The 18818-nt window shown below is 44.9% G+C and overlaps 2 protein-coding genes across 2 annotated transcripts; both read left to right on the plus strand.

Annotated features, from left to right (window-relative positions):
• The first annotated feature begins 1449 nt into the window (after window positions 1–1449).
• LOC146185365 (toll-like receptor 9) lies at window positions 1450–8758 on the plus strand. Its single transcript, XM_084607806.1, has 3 exons — window positions 1450–2081; window positions 6320–6468; window positions 8541–8758. The coding sequence occupies exons 1-3, from the start codon at window positions 1450–1452 to the stop codon at window positions 8756–8758; spliced, it is 999 nt and encodes a 332-aa protein (XP_084463932.1).
• A 3944-nt stretch (window positions 8759–12702) lies between these two features.
• Window positions 12703–14526, plus strand: LOC146185366 (uncharacterized). The gene is made up of 2 exons (XM_084607807.1): window positions 12703–13175; window positions 14358–14526. Exons 1-2 carry the CDS (start codon window positions 12703–12705, stop codon window positions 14524–14526), a joined length of 642 nt encoding a protein of 213 aa, XP_084463933.1.
• The last annotated feature ends 4292 nt before the right edge of the window (window positions 14527–18818 follow it).

Consider the following 18818-nt stretch of genomic DNA (forward strand, 5'->3'; position numbering starts at 1 on the left):
GTGGCAAGTTTGCATTAAACATATAAACTCTCAGCAACAACGACACGCGCCAGCTTTCAGGACACAAAATGTAAGTGATACAGGCGGGCGTCTCCACCAGGATGACGTTATTGAAATTATTGTAATTACTTGAATAAATGACGAATTAAAAATATTGAAAAATTAGAAAAACAGGGTTCATAGGTGTCAGAATGCTCAGAATGAAAAGCCAATACTTGAGGATGGTAACCCGAAAACATTAGATGTAATTGATCAATAAATAATTGAAATAATTAACAACTGGAAAATGCTTTCAAATGCGTCAAGCTGCAAAGAATGGAAAGTCAATGTTTTCTCGTGCCAAGTGGCTGTCTATAAAAATAAAAGTAGAATAAAAATAAAGCATGATATAAAATGAAAATAAGTAATAGTAAGGTAGTAAGAAAAATAAAAGAATAAAAAACAAAGCAACAATAAACAACAATTAAAATAGAGTGTAAACCATAAGTAAACATCATTTGTTTACTTATACACCTACACTGTCTTGTTTCCCTACCGCCTCTCTTCTATTACTTTCTCTTGCTGACGACTGCCTCTGTCTCCGCGGTCGAAGCTGAGGTGCCTCCGAGCGCAATGGCTGATGCTGCGACTGGCACAAAGCTTTTAATTTATATTACAGTTATTTTAACTAAAACCACCATGGTGACGACGACGACTTCCTTCGCACGTCCCGTGCTGTTCTTTGGCTTGCGTCTCATGCGTGAGTCGCCTCCTTCGCCACTTATGTGGCGCTAGAGCGTTTTCGAACCTTCCGAGCTTGCCAACGCCGTGTGGCTCTGGCTCCCTACACTGATGTACGCTACTCTCATCAATAAACACGCTTCTCATTTTAATACAACGTCTTCCACAGTTGATACTGGGGGACAGGTTGCAAGTTGCCCGGATTGTAAGCGGGATAACCGGCTTCGAGTCACCGTTCCAAAGCCGTGGTCGTTTCATTTCGCATCTTTTGTTGCCTCCAGGCTTTCTCGAGTTTCCCGCGGCGATAAATGTATCTGGTTGGAAGATGTCCCGAGGCACGGCAGCGAAAGAAAGCACGTGCCCTAAAAATACCCACCAACGCGGCTGACCCCGAGATAGAGCCGTCGCTTCCACCATAAACAACCTACATCACAGCCTAGAAAGGCTGCTGTGCTGACGTCACTACTGCTCCGAGCGCCATCTGCCCCTGACTCTAACAATATATCTCCCGCGAATACTCTTGAAGCATAGTGCGAGAGCGAATTCTGTCATTCTTCCCATCTCGCTGGTTCCAGCTATTTCTTATTAACAAAGTCGTACTATGATGTAAAAAAATAAGCAACATTGTTGTCTACAGCATTGGGTGGCTCGAGATGTCGAGTCATTCTCAGTAGCCTAACTTCATCCTGAGATTTAAATCAACAAAGTATAGCCGCCATCCCTAACGGAATGCTTCGGCGCCGTGTTGTGACATTGTTGTGCCTATCGGCAGCCATTGTAGTCGCCGATCCTTCGTGCTTTCTAGTTCGTATCCCACTGAAATACACCTGCGTTGGTTTCCATTCATCTGAAGATTTCCTCGTTCACGTGCGACGAGAGCCACCTGCGAATAAGACATGGTTTCAGCTTGTCGACTCCCAGCTACCGTCTTTGCCTCCGGCAGCCTTCGCAGGACTAAACGTCACAATGTTGCAGCTGAAAAGAGTAGAATTGGGATGCTTCGACCCAACTGCCTCTCCGACGGACAACCCGTTCAGCGGCCTTGAAGACACTTTGGAACGGCTCATATTCATGGAGGGCACTTTACCTTCATCGCTTATTTTGCTTTCAGGTCTGCGGAAGCTGGAAGATCTGGACATTGAGTATTACAGACGTCTTCGCTTAACGCGAGACTTCAATCATCTACCTAAAAGCGTGAAGATTATCTACATTCACAGATCGAACATCGAGTCCATAGAAAGTGGATGGATCAGCGATTTGGTGAATCTGGAACATCTTATATTCCGTGGCACGGACCTCACTCACTTCAGCAGGGACTTGCTGCCCATGCCGGCGCCTAACCTCACCTCACTCGACTTGGCGTGAGTTAACAAAGGCTCGCTCGCATTGCTCATGGGGCTTGTGTTGTGGGTTTTGCACCCGTTGTGCGCATGAAGCATGTGCAACGACCTGTGTATACTACCTGCACTGCGCCGGCACGTGGCTGATACGAACCGGAGAGAGGCATACAGCTTTATCACAGAGCTCCTGGTCATATATCAGCTATTTAATATTCGTTCCTTGCGTTGGTTCAATAATTAGGGTGCTCGCTTGCTTAGCCTAATGTCGCGGGCTCGATTCCGGCCACCGCGGCCGCGCTTCGACGTAAGCGGAGTGCAAGGCGCCCGTGAACTGTGCGATCTGAGCGTACGTTGAGGAATCCTAGCTGGCCGAAGTTGCCTTGCCTTCCTGTACAGCGTTTTTAATAGCGAGGTCGCCCTTTCCATTCTCTTAGAACCATGGGTATTTGAGCGCCTTTGCGAGCTGTGTACGTGCGCAATTATTTTCTTCTTTGAGAAAAAGCAGCTTAGAAACGTTTCCGCTCTATCAGTAAAGCAGTTAGTCTTCACACATACGCATATTTTATTGCTACGTATGTTTGATCATCCATCTACCGCCTAGTAGAGCCACTGCCCTCATGTGTGCTTTACATGTTATCTCTATTCATTTAAATTGATGTACGATGCCTAATGGCTTCCGAAGCAAAGCACCGCACTGGGAAACTTTTTTTTTTCACATTGAGAAATTTCGGTCTGAAATTTCCACCGCCACATTTGTAGCTAACCGAAATTTGTATCGCGTGAAACATTCACGACAGTGCTAAGTGAAGCAGCATTAAGTAGAGAATAGATCAAATGCACGAGGAGGCCTTGTCTATCGAGATTTCATAAGTTCGCAAGCAAATACTTAGAGTTGTATGCGTGAGCTTAGTTTTACTTTATTTGGGTTCAAATCCCGGTGCCGCGCAATTCTCTACCGGATGAAAAAAAAAAAAAAAAAGTCCGCGTGTCGATGGAATTGCATACACAGGTTTGGGGTGCGACCTGATGCCGCTGAACACCTCCGGCAACGCACTCCCTCACCAGAACAGGAGTTGGCCACCCTGGTGCAGTAATTGGCCACAACCTCCTATGATAAGCTCCATAAAACCCCGGCCCTCAGTCACCAGCGGCGGCGGTCAGACCTGTGACGCAGCAGGGGGTGCTAAGAAAGCCTGGCTCCGCTGGACAGGCCGCCATTGGAAACTGACCCTGGCAACGTTTAATGCTAGAACCCTAGCTAGTGAAGCTAGTTTAGCAGTGCTGTTAGAGGAACTAGAGGGCATGAAATGGGATGTCATAGGGCTTAGTGAGGTTAGGAGGCCTAATGAGGCATATACCATCCTGAAGGATGGGCAGGTACTGTGTTATCGAGGTTTACCAGAGAGGCGACAACTAGGAGTAGGTTTCCTTGTCAATAAGTATATAGCGGGTAATATAGATGAATTCTATAGTATTAATGAGAGGGTTGCAGGCATCGTAATTAGGCTTAATAAGCGGTATAAACTCAAGGTTGTACAGGCCTATGCACCTACATGTAGTTATGATGACCAGGCAGTTGAAAGCTTCTATGAAGATGTAGAATCGGCAATGCGAAAAGTAAAGACGCAGTATACTGTACTAATGGGCGACTTCAATGCCAAGGTAGGGAAAAAACAGGCAGGAGACGAGGCAGTAGGTGACTATGGCATTGGTTCTAGGAATAGCAGGGGGGAGTTACTAGTTGAGTTTGCAGAGCGCAATAACTTACGAATCATGAATACCTTCTTCAGCAAACGGAAGAATCGGAAATGGACATGGAAAAGCCCTAACGGGGGACTAAAAATGAAATCGACTTCATAATGTGTTCAACCCTCGCCATTATGCAAGATGTCGAGGTAATCGGGAAAGTGCGATGCAGTGACCACAGGATTGTGAGGTCCCGAATTAGCCTAAATCTGAAGAAGGAACGCAACAGATTAGTAAGAAAGAAACCCATCAACGAATTAGCGGTTAGGGGGAGGGCAGAAGAGTTCAGGATCTCGCTACAGAATAGGTATTCAGCTCTAACTGAGGATGGCGACATTACCGTAGAGGCAAGGAACAATAATTTCAGAGATATCATTACTGAGTGCGCGGTAGAAGTAGGCGGTAGGATAGTTAGAGAGGATACCGGTAAGCTGTCTAAGGAGACGAAAGATTTGATTAAGAAACGCCAGAGTATGAAAGCTTCCAATCCAACAGACCAGATCGAATTGGCCGAGATATCAAAGCTAATCAATAAGCGCAAGGTCGCCGATATAAGGAAGTATAACATGGAGAAAATTGAGCATGCTGTAAAGAACGGGGGAAGCCTTAAAGCGGTAAAGAAGAAATTGGGCATAGGCAAAAACCAGATGTATGCGATAAGGGACAAGGCGGGCAACGTCATCACTAATATGGAAAAGATAGTCAAAGTAGCCGAGGAGTTCTATACAGATCTCTACAGTAGCCAAAGTGGTCAGGACCGTAATGAGATTGGCGGTAGGGAAAAACAGTCAGACGTTCCACCAGTGACGAAGGACGAGGTCAAGAAAGCACTAGAAACTATGAAAAGGGGGAAATCAGCTGAAGAGGATCATATAACTACAGACTTGCTGAAGGACGGGGGGGGGGGGGGGGGGGGGGATATCGTGCTAGAAAAACTGGCCACCCTGTATACGCAGTGCCTGGTGTCATCGAAGGTACCGGAACCATGGAAGAATGCAAACATTATCCTCATTCACAAGAAAGGGGACTCTAAGGACCTTAAAAATTACAGGCCAATCAGCTTACTGTCTGTTACGTATAAGGTATTTACTAAGGTAATCACTAATAGAATCAGGACAACCTTAGACTGCAATCAAGCAGAGGATCAAGCGGGGTTTCGGAAACGGTACTCTACTATCGATCATATCCATACCATCAATCAGGTGATAGAAAAATGCTCGGAATATAACCAGCCCTTATACATAGCATTCATTGATTACGAAAAAGCATTTGACTCAGTTGAAACTTCGGCGGTGATGCAGGCATTGCGAAATCAGGGGGTAGACGAGCCGTACGTGAAAGTGCTGGAAGATATATATAGTGGCTGCACAGCAACCATAGTTCTGCATAAAGCAAGTAACAAAATTCCCATAAAGACAGGTGTTAGGCAAGGAGACACAATCTCCCCAGTACTATTCACAGCTTGTTTAGAAGAAGTATTCAGAGACTTGGAATGGGAGCAGTTAGGGATAAGGGTAGATGGAGAATACCTCAGTAATCTGCGATTTGCCGATGACATTGCCTTGCTAAGCAATTCGGGGGGATGAACTGCAAATAATGATTGATGACCTAGACAGAAAAAGTAGAAAGGTAGGCTTGAAAATCAATATGCAGAAGACTAAGGTAATGTTCAACAGCCTCGGGAAGGAACAGCAGTTTACATTAGGTTGCGAAATACTGGAAGTAGTAGGCGAATATGTCTACTTAGGACAGGTAGTAACCGCAGATCCGGACCATTAAAAGGAAATAACAAGAAGAATAAGATTGGGATGGAGCGCATTTGGCAAGTACTCGCAGATTATGACTAGCAGCTTACCGGTATCGCTCAAGAGGAAAGTATACAACAGTTGCATCTTGCCTGTACTCACCTATGGGGCTGAAACAGGGAGGCTAACCAAGAGAGTTCTACTTAAGTTGAGGACAACCCAGAGGGCTATGGAACGAAAAATGGTAGGGGTAACATTAAGAGATAGAAAGCGTGCAGAGTGGGTCAGAGAAATAACTCAAGTTACCGACATTCTAGTAGAAATTAAAAAGAAGAAATGGACATGGGCAGGACATGTAGTGCGAAGAGAGGATAACCGATGGTCGCTGAAGGTAACAAACTGGATTCCAAGGGAAGGAAAGCGTAGCAGGGGGCGGCAGAAAGTTAGGTGGGCGGATGAGATTAAGAAGTTCGCAGGGGTCAAGTGGATGCAGCTAGCACAGAACCGGGTTAAGTGGAGAAATATGGGAGAGGCCTTCGCCCTGCAATGGGTATAATCAGGCCGATGATGATGATGATGATGATGATGATGATGATGATGATGTATTCGAGAAGTAGTACGTGTGACCTGAGGTAGTAACAAACTATTTTTGTTGATCCTTCATTGCCACTTTTGTGTTTTGAAATCTATTCTTCTTTCCAATCTGAGTTCGCCCCGAAGTTCCTGTGAACATACTGAACGTGAAGCTTTGCTTATGATGACTTGCAGTGGGAACAAGCTGGCCTCTTTCCCTGCCGGACTCGGCGATGACCTGCCTGCCCTCAACTACATAAAATTATTGCAGAACCAGATGAAGACATTCCGAGAACAGGACCTGGCTCCCCTCAGGAATAAGGATGTAGTCATCGACATAGCGTGTAAGGCCCTATTCAAATATGCGCAGATATTTTTAACTATAGTTATGTTAATCTATGTTCTACTCGTTATATTTTAACCAGCCTCGAGAGCTCAATGGTTTTGCCGTTCAGCTGGTGATGCCAAGGTGTCTGGTTTCATACCAGGTTCAGCGGCCGTAGTTCAGTGAAGGCCAAATACAAAATTATGTTCTAAGGAATGCCACCACATATAAATAAACCCCAGGTGGTTCTTTATGGAAACCTGGGAATGCATTACGAGCCACATAGTATCGCTCAGAAGTAGACCCCCTGGGCTGTAAACTTTTGATAAAGGCTGTACGTGACACTGTGGCCTTTAGACAAACGTCCTACGACCTACATTAGCAAAACACCCTCATTAAGCTTAAACATAAAACGGATGAGAAGTTCTGAGCCAAAGATAAAAGCAAAGATAAAAGATAAAAACATGGGACCGGAGGCGATTTTCTATTTCAGTCCAGCATTTTACACACCAATTTTCGAGATCTTTGACTTCAAGTGAATATAAAGTTCTCCAGCACCGTAAAATAGCCCTTTTTTGTTTCTTTGAGCTCATAGCAGTAGAAAAATCGCTGTTCTTGAAGGTGCTGCTTCTTATGTCGAGTTAAAAAAAAAAACCGGCTAGGAGGCTGCTGCTTCATGCAGCCGCGCGATCCTGCACTGCGTCTTGTGTACACGAAAGCGAGTGTAGGATAACGCCATGTTATTAACAGCTTGTTCTTTATGCAACCGAGCAAAAAGCACATAGGCATAACAGGCGTCCGTAAATAGTAATTTTAGCTAGCAAGTTACTTTTCTGTGTCTTCAATCCAAGCCTCTTATCAATAAAGTTCAATGTTCGCCCCAAATACGCGTAATCGTGATCGCTCGTGCGCACTCTCCCTTGATTTCGGCGTTGCGGAGGGGATTTGTGCAGCTAGGCCATGTTGTATTCTTTGCTCTCAGAGCCGAAGAGATATAAACCAAGGTTTCGTGTCTAGTCGCCAACTAGATATAATCCTTGTCCTCCCCAGCCTTACTTGTAGCAAACATTGCACAACATTAACTTGAATTCGCTGCATTCGTATCAGATTCTGCCAATTTCAGCACAAAACGGGAACACACTGCGGCAGTGCGACGTCACTTTTTACGGGCCCAGTACTGGTTCCTTGGCAACCTGAACATACTTCACAGTAATATTGCTTTTAATCTGCTTTCCGTACTGATGACTCTTTCTCGTGTGATGACTTCAAATAACCTAACAGCACGCGGGGCGTAAAAAGACTCCTCGCCGTGCCTGGCAAAGGTACCGTCTTTGCCAAAAGTAACCGGGCAGCATGATTTGCTTTTTGCTTGTATTCTAAAGCCAACATGGATTTCTAGAGGATCACAGCTTGCTAAGAAGTGAGGGCAAGAGCTCGCCTTTGTTTTGCACTGATGTACAGCTTCAGAAGTGGTATCAATTCTCTGCTACCCGTCTGAGAAGCGGAACACGCAGCCCGGTTACTTTTGGCAAAGGCGGTACTTGTTATTTGTCATGGCATGATATCCACTTGCGTAACGAATACACTAGCAGAGTGACACAAAATATAAATAAGATTTCATTACGAGGTATCTAACGCCATGTCACTAAGTAGGAATAATGCCTACTGTGTTCAGGCCTGACCAAGATCATTGCGCTAGTTTCTTGAAAAGGTGCTTCTACTTCCTGTGTGTGGGCTGCTTCATTTCTCGGATGCTTTGTATTAATACTCAATTCGGCTTTCAAGTCTCGCATGTCTTTTTTTAGAAAGAATTGCAGCAAGTTTCCTACGAAAATAAGGCTTTCAAACCATTTTCCACGTGATTTTCACATGTTTTCTCACGTAATTCACCCACCAGCGAAAGCACACTGTTAGCATGTACAAAGGCAAATATTCCTTTGCAGCCTAGCTTATAAGGTACGGCTTGCAAGGCATTTTCTGCTCAGCGACTACCGCATCACAACTGGCGCCACTCGTTTACTTAAACTGCCTAAAAACACCGAGCGTCTGTTTGCTATCTTAGTACTCAATCCGGGGTCCTTCTTCGCGCAGTCAACCCTGTGCACTGCGACTGCAACCTGTCGTTCATCCTGGACTACCCGTCTAGATGGTACTACTTCGAGTGCGCAAGTCCGCCCGAACTTAAGGACAAGAACATCATCAACGTGACCCGCAGAGCGCTCAAATGCGAGGAAAACGTCTCAACACCCGCTACCGTAGAGTCAACCAGTGCGTTCGGGACGAGCTCGTCACCACTCCTTGTGTATTAAACGTACAAAGACATACCATCTTTCACCTGTGAGTTTTCTTCGTCGTCTCGTGTCTCCGTAGGCAACTTCGCAACACTCTAGCCACTCGCTTGAGCGAATGGGAGCTTAACTGTGAAAGTTGTGAACTCTCCTAGATAACTCTATAGGACCGACAGTTCGCTTGTGCTGACGGCAGCTGATTTATTTATTTATTGGTTTTTTGTTTATTCATATATTGAGGGAGGGAGCGAGGAACTTAAAGGGGTCAAAATGTTCTCAGTGAAAATCCAATGCTAGATTATGTTAATTAAGAAAACTTCACACGTAATTGATAAATTATTTATCTGACGAAATGAAAAATATGCTAAAGATTTAAAACTGCTCAGGAAGGAAAGTCAAGAGTTTCCGATGCTAAGTATCGATGAATAAAGAATTATGATTTGAAAAATATAGTAAAATAAAAAATAACAGCAGTAAATACAATAAAAATATGCAATTTATTAGAAATAATACAAAAGCAAATAAAAGCAAAAATAATTTTATGGACGAAGATGCGGGCAGCAGCGCGGCCAGGAGTGCTTGCGCTGCGCGCGCGCGCGCGCGCGTGTGTGTGTGTGTGTGTGTGTGTGTGTGTGTGTGTGTGTGTGTGTGTGTGTGTGTGTGTGTGTGTGTGTGTGTGTGTGTGTGTGTGTGTGTGTGTGTGTGTGTGTGTGTGTGTGTGTGTGTGTGTGTGTGTGTGTGTGTGTGTGTGTGTGTGTGTGTGTGTGTGTGTGTGTGTGTGTGTGTGTGTGTGTGTGTGTGTGTGTGTGTGTGTGTGTGTGTGTGTGTGTGTGTGTGTGTGTGCGTGCGTGCGTGCGTGCGTGCGTGCGTGCGTGCGTGCGTGCGCTTTATTTCTTGGGAAATAATCTGCACGTGTATAGCATTAGCATAGTCTTTTCCTTCGTATTTGCGTATCCCACACAGTGGTGGTCCATTAATTAACAATTTTTTTCTGCTTAATTCTGAAATTATTTCGGTGATCCAGATTTCCCCGCATCATTTTGTTGTATTTTATATTCATTTCTGTCTGTAACTACATGAATATGCCAAGTACATACCCTTTGTGCGTGTTTATTTATTGTTTCCTGCACTGATCAGCGCATTTCAAGCTGGTAAATCAGCAGCTATTCGGAGGGGTAAACAAATTATCCAGAATCCAATCTTCATATTTATTGAGCCAAGAGATCTGCGTCGTCAACATGGACTTCGCAAACTTGGCGAGTACATTGCGACCAAGGAGGCAGCGCTGTCCTTTCAGCAGTTCATTGATGAGAGTATAAACTCAGTACGGAAAGCATGAGAGAATATTCATCACTCTATTAATGTATGTTAGGCAACCATAACGTCTATGAGCCTTATCAATATCGTGCATTAACTGCAGTGTGTAATTAGAACGGGAGCACTAATTTTTCGAATGCGCTCTTATGTTATAGCCGTTTCGTTTCTATATTTATTGGTGGGTTCGCACTTTTCTCTGCTGTGGCGTTTTTCTTAGACTCCAGAAATTTCCCTCATTTCCCTGGTAGTAGTTTTTAAAATACCCTGAACAGTTCAAATATTTTCTTTTCTCATTAGAATTAATTTTAGACCCAGAATTATTGAAAGAACAATATTGCTCCTGCGACAAATAATGCTCAAAATCCTGTTTTTGCCCTTGTTTGCTCTGCTCACAAGGACCCATGGTTATCTTCTTATGCCGATAAGACTGAGAACTCGACTCGAGGGTCGCGAGAATTCGTCGTACGACCCTGTCCTCAACCGCGGTTTCTTTTTGCCCACGAATTCGGTTTTAACGAGATAGCTTTAAAGTCCTAGTTAACCTGAAAATCAGATATCAGCGCTGGCGTTGCTGTTGTGAGCGGGACCGTGCATGAGCATTGCGCTGGCAGGCGGTAGCTGGTAGCTGACATGGCCACGCAGGGAGTGAGCATATAGGCTTGCCTGACGTTACGTTCAGCAGGAGCTGCCAAACAGGGCATTTCCTTTCGTATGAGAGGGGAATATCAGAATCAGCCTGCCAGGACCCTTGCATTCACGTTACCCCCATAGGCCACTGAGGCACGTTCATACGGCTTGTAAAACCGATGCTTCACATGTGGTGTCGTAGCCGAGTCTATCGCGTCATGCCGTTAAAGGTAGAGCTTTAATTTTCGCCATACTTTTGTGTGCTATGCGACCAGTGGATACCCACCCGTAGTGCAGAGCTGTGCAGTGCAGCTGTGTAGTGCTAAGACGACCGCGAGTGGGCGTCGTGCTCTTATAATGTCTTTTTATTATCTTTATTGCGATAGCAATATTTCGCCGGGTTTTGGCCCGTTGCGTCGTCCTGAATAAGAAGAAAAACGCTCGATCACCGGCAGCTAATCAAATTAGAGGAGAACAACAACAACAGCATTCGCTCCACATTCGGTTCAGCAGCATTGAACCCTTTTTTGTAAATGTGGGCTGGTTGCTTACGCTCTCGCGTCATACCCTTAAAGGGCGAGCTTAAGCGTCCTGAATAATGTAGAACCTTACACTGATAGGGCGTGACAGGGGAATAATGTCGCAGGTAAAAGAAGCTTCCGCCATTGCTATCTCAATTCAACAAGGGTTCACCAGAGTAAGACTACGACAAATTTTTTTACCATTCCCTTACTGTGTCCTGTCTCACTACCCCCCCCCCCCCCCCCCTTTTTTTTTATTTACTCTTACTGTCAGCTCATTGTCTCTTTGTTTCCGCCCCCGCAACTCAGGTGCCATCGAGCGCTATATCACAAAGCTTTTCCTTCATTATCTTTCTTATTTTCAATAAAATCCACTTGATGATGATGACGTTCTCCTTCACACGCATAGTTTTCATTGCACCTTCGGCGCTTGCCGATTGCGTGTCATGCTCGCTTCTTATACCGGCGTATACCATACTATCATCGATAAACATGTTTCACATTCTTGTACAACATCTTCGATACTTTATGCTGAGAGACAGGTTGCAAGTTACGCAGATAGGCGTCCGTGTGCTGTGCGATGTCAGCGCACGCTAGATCCCCAGGTGGTCGAAATTACTTCGTAGCCTTCCACTATGGCTCCTCTTTCTCTCTTTCCACTTTGACTCCCACATTCCTCCCTTCCCTCATATCACGGTTCAGGTGTTCACAGAAACAAGTGTGACATATACTGCGCCTTTCCCTTCCTGTGAAGGAAGGAACCAATCATTATTATTATTACATCCGGCTTCAAGTCACTGTCTTGGGGTCGTGGTCGTTTATTTACGCATTTTGTTTTTCCTCCGGGCTTCCTCGGGTTGCCCGCCGCGATAAAAGTATCTGATTCCAAGACGTCGCCAATGGCGACAGAGAAAAAAATCGCATGCTCGAAATACAACCACCAACGCGGCTGACCCCAAGATAGAGACGTCGCGTCAGCCGAAAACAACCTATCACCACAGCCCGGCGTTTGCTCTGTTGACGTCACTGTTGCACCAGATCTATATCTTCTACGGACACTTCTCGAACTTAGTGCGAGAATGACCAAATTCTATCATTCTTCACATCGCACCGGTTCCATATAACTCTTGTTGCCAACCTTTAAGTATCATAATGTAAAAAAAAAAAAAAAGAAGAAAAGAAAACGACTAGTGGTATCTACAGCGTTCGACAGCTTGCGAAGTCGGGTCATTTTCATCCGTTTTATTCACTTTTGAAATCTATATCAACTAAGTATAGCCGTCATGCCTAACGAAATGCTTCGGCGCAGCGCTGTAATCTTGTTTTCCCTATCCGCGGCCATTTCAGTCACCGATCCAGTGTGCTTTCATTTATTCATTTATTTCTATAGCTGTTGACTTTTACGTGTTCTTTCAAGTTCGCGTCCCCCAAAAATGCACGTGCATTGGTTTCCATTCCTCTGAAGACTTTCTCCCTCACGTCCAACGTGAGTCACCCGCGATGAAGACATGGTTTCAGCTTGTCGACTCCCAACTCCCGTCGTTGCCTCCGGCAGCCTTCGCAGGACTCAAAGTCACAATGTTGGAACTGAAGAGGGTTGAACTAGGTTGCTTTGACCTTACTGCCACTTCGACGGATAAACCATTCGGCGGCCTTGAAGACACTTTGGAACGACTCATATTCATGGAGAGCACCTTACCTTCGTCGCTCACCCTGCTGGCGGGACAGCGCCAGCTGGAAGCTCTGGATCTTGAGGATTACAGACGTCTTCGCTTGATACGAGACTTCAATCATCTACCTAAGAGCGTTAAGATTCTGAACACTGACAACTCGCACATCGAGTCTGTAGAGAGTGGATGGATCAGCGATCTCGTGAATTTGGAACACCTTATATTCCGTGGCACGGACTTCGCTCACTTCAGCAGGGACTTGCTGCCTATGCTGGCGCCTAACTTGAAATCACTCGACCTGGTGTGAGTTAACACAGGCTCGCTTAAACTTCTCACGGGCCTTGTCTTGCCCTCGATAGGCTCATGGCGCATGTGCAACGGTCAGGGTACCTGCAGCACATCGCTACAAGCAGTGTACGCATCGAAGGCAGGCAAGTAGCTTTATCGCAGAGCTCCTAAGCATATGTCAGCCATTTTATGTGAGTTATTTGTTCCGTTGTGTTGGTTTAATGACCGCTGTCCCGTAAGTCGTGGGCACTATTCCGTCCTCGGCGGCCGCGCTTCCATATACGCGAAATCCACAGCCCCGGTTTACTTTGCGACCAAAGTTCACGTTAAAGAGTCCAAGCTGGTGAAGTTACCTAAGCCTCTCCGTATAGGGTATTTGTTATCGATGTAAACCGGAGACGTTAAACCCCGTGTACCATACGTCACATTTCCTTTGGCTTAGAAACGCGGCCATAGCCACTTATAGCCACTTAGAAGCCGTTCCACTTAATCAGAAACGCAGTTAGAAGTCACACAAAATGCAGATTTTATTGTTATCACTTTAAGGCCATGTTTCTTTGTTCACCTACAGTTTGGTACAACCACCGCCCTCATCTTCACCGGACATTATTTCACTAATCCTTAAACTGATGTAGTAACTGCCGAAGCAAAACACCTTCCCGAATAACGTTTTAAAGCATTTATAATTAAGCCGTACTTTGTATCTCGTGAAACGTTCACGACAGTACAAAATGAAACAGCATACGAGAAAAGGGCTGTTCGAATACTTAATGCATTAAACCTGACTCAATTAGGTAAAGTCGTTTTTGACAGCGGGAAGCAAGGGGGCCTCGTTTACGGCGTTTCATCCAGATTTCATAAGTTCACAAAGGAAATACTTAGCTTTGCATCTGTGAGCTTCATTTTACTTTATTGTATTCAAGAAGTACGTGTGACCTAAGGTAATAACAGGCTTTTTTTCTCTCCTACTTGCGATCTAACCTTTAAGAGCTTGGCTTGTGACGACGGGACTAGATCAAGTTGGCGGCGCCTATTTGCAGCTGTAGCTTTCATATATTTGTTGGTTTTCCTAGTTATCTTGTGTCATTTTCCTCCATTTTCACTTTGGTTCCTTCTAATATATATATTATTCTTTCTAATCTGAGTTCGCCCCGAAGTTCCTGTGAACATACTGAAGATGAAGCTCATGACATGCAGTGCTAACAAGCTGACCTCTTTCCCTGTCGGACTCGGCGATGGCCTGCCTGCCCTCAACTACATCAAATCATTGCAGAACCAGATGAAGGCCTTCCTCGAGCAGGACCTGGCTCCCCTCAAGAATAAGGATGTAGTCATCGACATAGCGTGTGAGGCCCTATTGAAATAGGCACACACATTGACAGTTAATTATCTTAATATCTGTTCCACTAATCATATTTTCAACCTGCCGGGGAAGCTCAGTGTCTTTGGCGTTTGGCTGGTGATGCCTAGGTGGCTGTTTCGATGCCTGCTTCAGCGGCCGTACTTCAGTGAAGGCTAGATATAAAAACACGTATGTGCTACGGAATGCCACCACATTTAAAGAAATCCCAGGTGGTCTAAACTGATCCAATTTTCTCCTCCATGGCCTTTCTCGCACTTTGTGTATCACTTCAGGCAGTTAAATAACACAATTTGCACTTTAACAAACTTGCTCATCTGGGGTCGCTAGATGTATGCTAAAGTATATCGTTTGCAGTCGTCTGTCACTCTATCTCCCTCTCAGCCAAGTCCGCTGACGTGCGTGTCGCTGTCGCTTTTAGAACAAAGTGATCTTTGTTTTTCTTTTTTTTTAGCAAAATATCCTCGTTAAGCTTAAACACAAAATTGGCCAGAAGCTCTGAGCCGAGCATAAAACCGAGAAATCCGGGAAGGTGAAGGCTATTTTCTTTTTAAGTCCAACACAGTACCCAGCGGTTTCCGAGTTAGTTGACTCCAAATGAGCAAAAAGTCATGTAGCGCCATAAAATAGCTCTCTTTGATTTCTTTGAGCTCATATCGGTAGAGAAATGGGTGTTCTTGAAAGTGCTCCTTCTTATGTCAAGACAAAAAACTGGTTGTGTAGCTGCAGCTTCAGTCACGCGACCCTGCACTTGGTCTTGTGTGCCATGAGTGCGTGTCGGATGAAGTCATGTTATGAAGTCGCATTCTTTGCTTAATTGTCTTGAGGCGACCGCGAAAAAGCACGTAGGCATAACTGACGCCTGTAAATCGCTGTTTTGGCAGATACGTTACTTCCCGCAGCCTTCAATTCACGCCCTTTAATCAATGAAACTCACTTCTCGCTCCAAATACGCGTCATCATGATCGCTTGTGCTCCCTTGATTTCGGAGGGCGCGAGAGATATGTGGAGCCAGGCCATGTTGTCTTCCTTGCTCTGAGAGCCAAAGTGACATAGACCAAGGTTTCGACAAGAACTCGCAACAAGAATTGCACAACATTAACTCAAATTCGCGTAATTCGTTTCAGATTCTGCTATTTTCAGCGCACAACGGGTACGCAATATGACAGTTTAACATCATTTTTTTTTAAGCGCTCAATACTAATTCCTTCGCAACCTGAAGATAACCCAATCTGCTTTCCATAGTGATGCCTCTTTCTTGAATGATGACTTCAACTAACCTAACAGCATCGGGGCGTGTTTAAAAAGACTCCTCGCCGACAAAGCTGCCCTCCATTTGGCAAAGTAGGAAATCACTTATACGTAACGAATACACTAAAAGAGTAGCACAAAATATATACAAGATTTAATAACAGGTATCTAACAGTCGGCAAGTAGGAACTAATGCGTAATTGTGCTTAGCCCTGACCAAGACCTTAGCGCTAATTTCTTGATCCGACTGCTTCTTTGTGAGCTTCGCCTTTACTTGGACGCTCGGCATTAATGCTCGATTCGATTTTCAGGTGTTCGCATGTCTTCTTTAAAAAGAATTGCAGCACGTTGCCTACCAAAAATAAGGCTTTCAAACCGTTTTCCAGATGCTTTTCACCTGTTTTCTCACTCTCACGAATTTGACCCAGAAGCAAATCAACACTGTTACCCCCTACACAGACAAATATCCCTTTAAAGCTAATTGCTTTGGTGGAGCTAGCATGGCATTTTCAGCTCAGTGACGATCAACTACTAGATGCGATCGTTAGTTTACCTAAGCTGCCGAAAAACGCCCAGAGTCTGTTTGTTGTCTTGGTACTCAACCATGTGTTGGGCGGATCACCAGAGCGGATTACCCGACAGCATACAGCTCTGGCAGCGTAGAGGGCGCTCGCTTCGTTGTAAAGTTCTACCCCGGATTTCTGGTTTTCATCTCTGCACTGTTTTCTTTCTATATTTTAACGTGCTAACCAATATTGGGCACCATATAATATTTTTGCGAGCTAAATACTAATATAAACTTAAAACGCGGTTGTATTAGGGCTTTTAAAAGATGCACCTCATGCCTTTGACAGCATGCTTGTGGTGCGGTGATATTCACATGCAGCTAAACTTTCCACTACCGTTATAGAGCCAGCGGTAGTTTAGTTCATAACTGTCTGGAACGCTCGAATGGGACGCACGTTGTCACAGCAGCGCTATTTGCAAAGACGACATAAGACGACGAACACTACAGTTAGCTACTGTATAATATTTTTGCACCGTGCTGTTAGCTTATACATATTAGCAGGGATTACACTTAACTTGTCCTGTTTCAAAAAATTGGCAAAGCTAAGCTTACACGGGCTTAGACGATCAGGGATCGAAAGTTGTCATAGCTTTGGTTTGACAGTTTTCTGCCACAGGACCACCCCCATGTTGCACATATCTCCGCTTTTGCCAGGAGCTCTTAAGCAATTAGGCCACTCGTCTCCTCCATCTCTTTCTCTCTTCCCCCTCACAATTTTCCTTCCTCTCTCTCCCAAAAATTGTTGAGGGGAATTACTCTTTCTACATTGGCAGGTGGCTGCCTTTCATGGTGGGCAGGTGGCAATATAATTTATTTACCACCTGCCGTGCTGGAAATTGGACACTCAAATTAGTTAATTTCAATTGAGTTTTATTGACGGCTGCCTGCCATGGCAGGTGGCAGTTGAATCCGTCGTGCGCACCTGGTAAGTGTATATGTACACATGTATAGAATAACTGAACAAACTCAGCAACATCATGAGCATGCGGTAGAAAAATAAAGCTAGTTAGAAATAATTCGTCTCGTGCAAACAGCAACAGCTTTCAGAGCACTACCTAAGCAACACAGCATGGCGTTTGCACTGGTGACCAGTACGACCAGGGTCCGTATTCTGAGTTCGCGTCGTTTCCAGAAGTGTCGTTTTTGTAGCGAGTGCTACATTGGCCACAGTCTCGCCTTCTCGCCAGTCCGTGCCTGTCTGTGCCTGTCCGAAGAGCGAAGAAAGAAGAAGAAGACAGATAACTCGGTAGTTTGTAGAGGAGAACGTCAACAACGAGTTGCTAGGACTGAAGGTTCGTTCGAATGATGTGACGGCGGTGCCCTGGAGTTCGACCTAGAGACGATGTCATACCACTAGCAGTGTTCTACACCCAAATGAGAATGGTCAACGACGAGAGGCAAGGGATACTCATACTTGAAATGATTTCCCTATAGCATAAATAAAGCTGAAACCATAGAGTAAACTACTATGTGCAAAAGTCATGTGTTTACTTTCAAGCCGAACCTAAGCGTAGCCATGCAGATTGCTCTCACGTAACTCCAGGTTTAACCGCAAGCTAAACCACAGCTAATTTGTTCGCCCTCGTCTGATTATCGGAACCGATGGAATCGGAAGTGGTGACAAACCAACTGACATCCGTTTTCGATGTTTCCACCAGTCAGGCGACTCGAAGTGAGGGCTAAAACGACACGTCTGAAAACGACGCAAACTGGGAATACGTGGCCAAGATTGCGTTTTGCAATCATGCGGTATGAACACCTGTATAAACGGCCGGCGAATCTCCTCTTTAGAATTGCGGCAAAGCTTTGTAGGCAGTGATACGCTGTTCTCCTGCGGCACTGCATGCACAGTTCGTGAACACAAAAGAAAGTGCTGTCCGTGCATTTGGCGTTCTTTTATGGTGGCCCCGCCACTCATACTGCGCTGAAATTTCGAGAACACGTAATAGAACACTTGCGATAGTGCATTAGTGAATGTTATTTTTTTAAAGCCCAAATTATTTGCTAGAAATGAAAAAAAAAAAGAAGGACATAGCAGTTAGGCTTGTTCCGGTCCCCAATACTTGCGGTCATGCCTCACTTGTTGTTTTGTGTTGCTTTAATTTGTTTATGATATCTCCAAGGACACCTGTACAACTGTACAAAAATAAGAACACAATTTTCCTACATCAGTGACGGGAGAACAACTGGTAAGTATTATAATCAGAAACGCACTGTCGGAGCGGTTTCCAGATGGACCGGCAAAGCTTGGAATGGTTGTTGTTCAAACTGACTTATGACTTTCGGCTCTTCTTTCACTGCATAAGCCTACAATTGGCAGTCGTCAATTTTTCTTTCTTTGGGCACCCCTTTCTTTGCAGGCGGAGCTATCCTGAAGTTTCAGCAGTGTATAGACGCCGGGGTATTTTTCGGTATAATGTGGTCATTACAATACCACCTGCTTCCATTCGTCACCAGGATTTCAACGATTCACAGCATG

This window comes from Amblyomma maculatum, chromosome 6, assembly GCF_055883805.1.
Source record: "Amblyomma maculatum isolate TAMU_Amacu chromosome 6, ASM5588380v1, whole genome shotgun sequence".
Lineage (NCBI taxonomy): Eukaryota > Metazoa > Arthropoda > Arachnida > Ixodida > Ixodidae > Amblyomma > Amblyomma maculatum.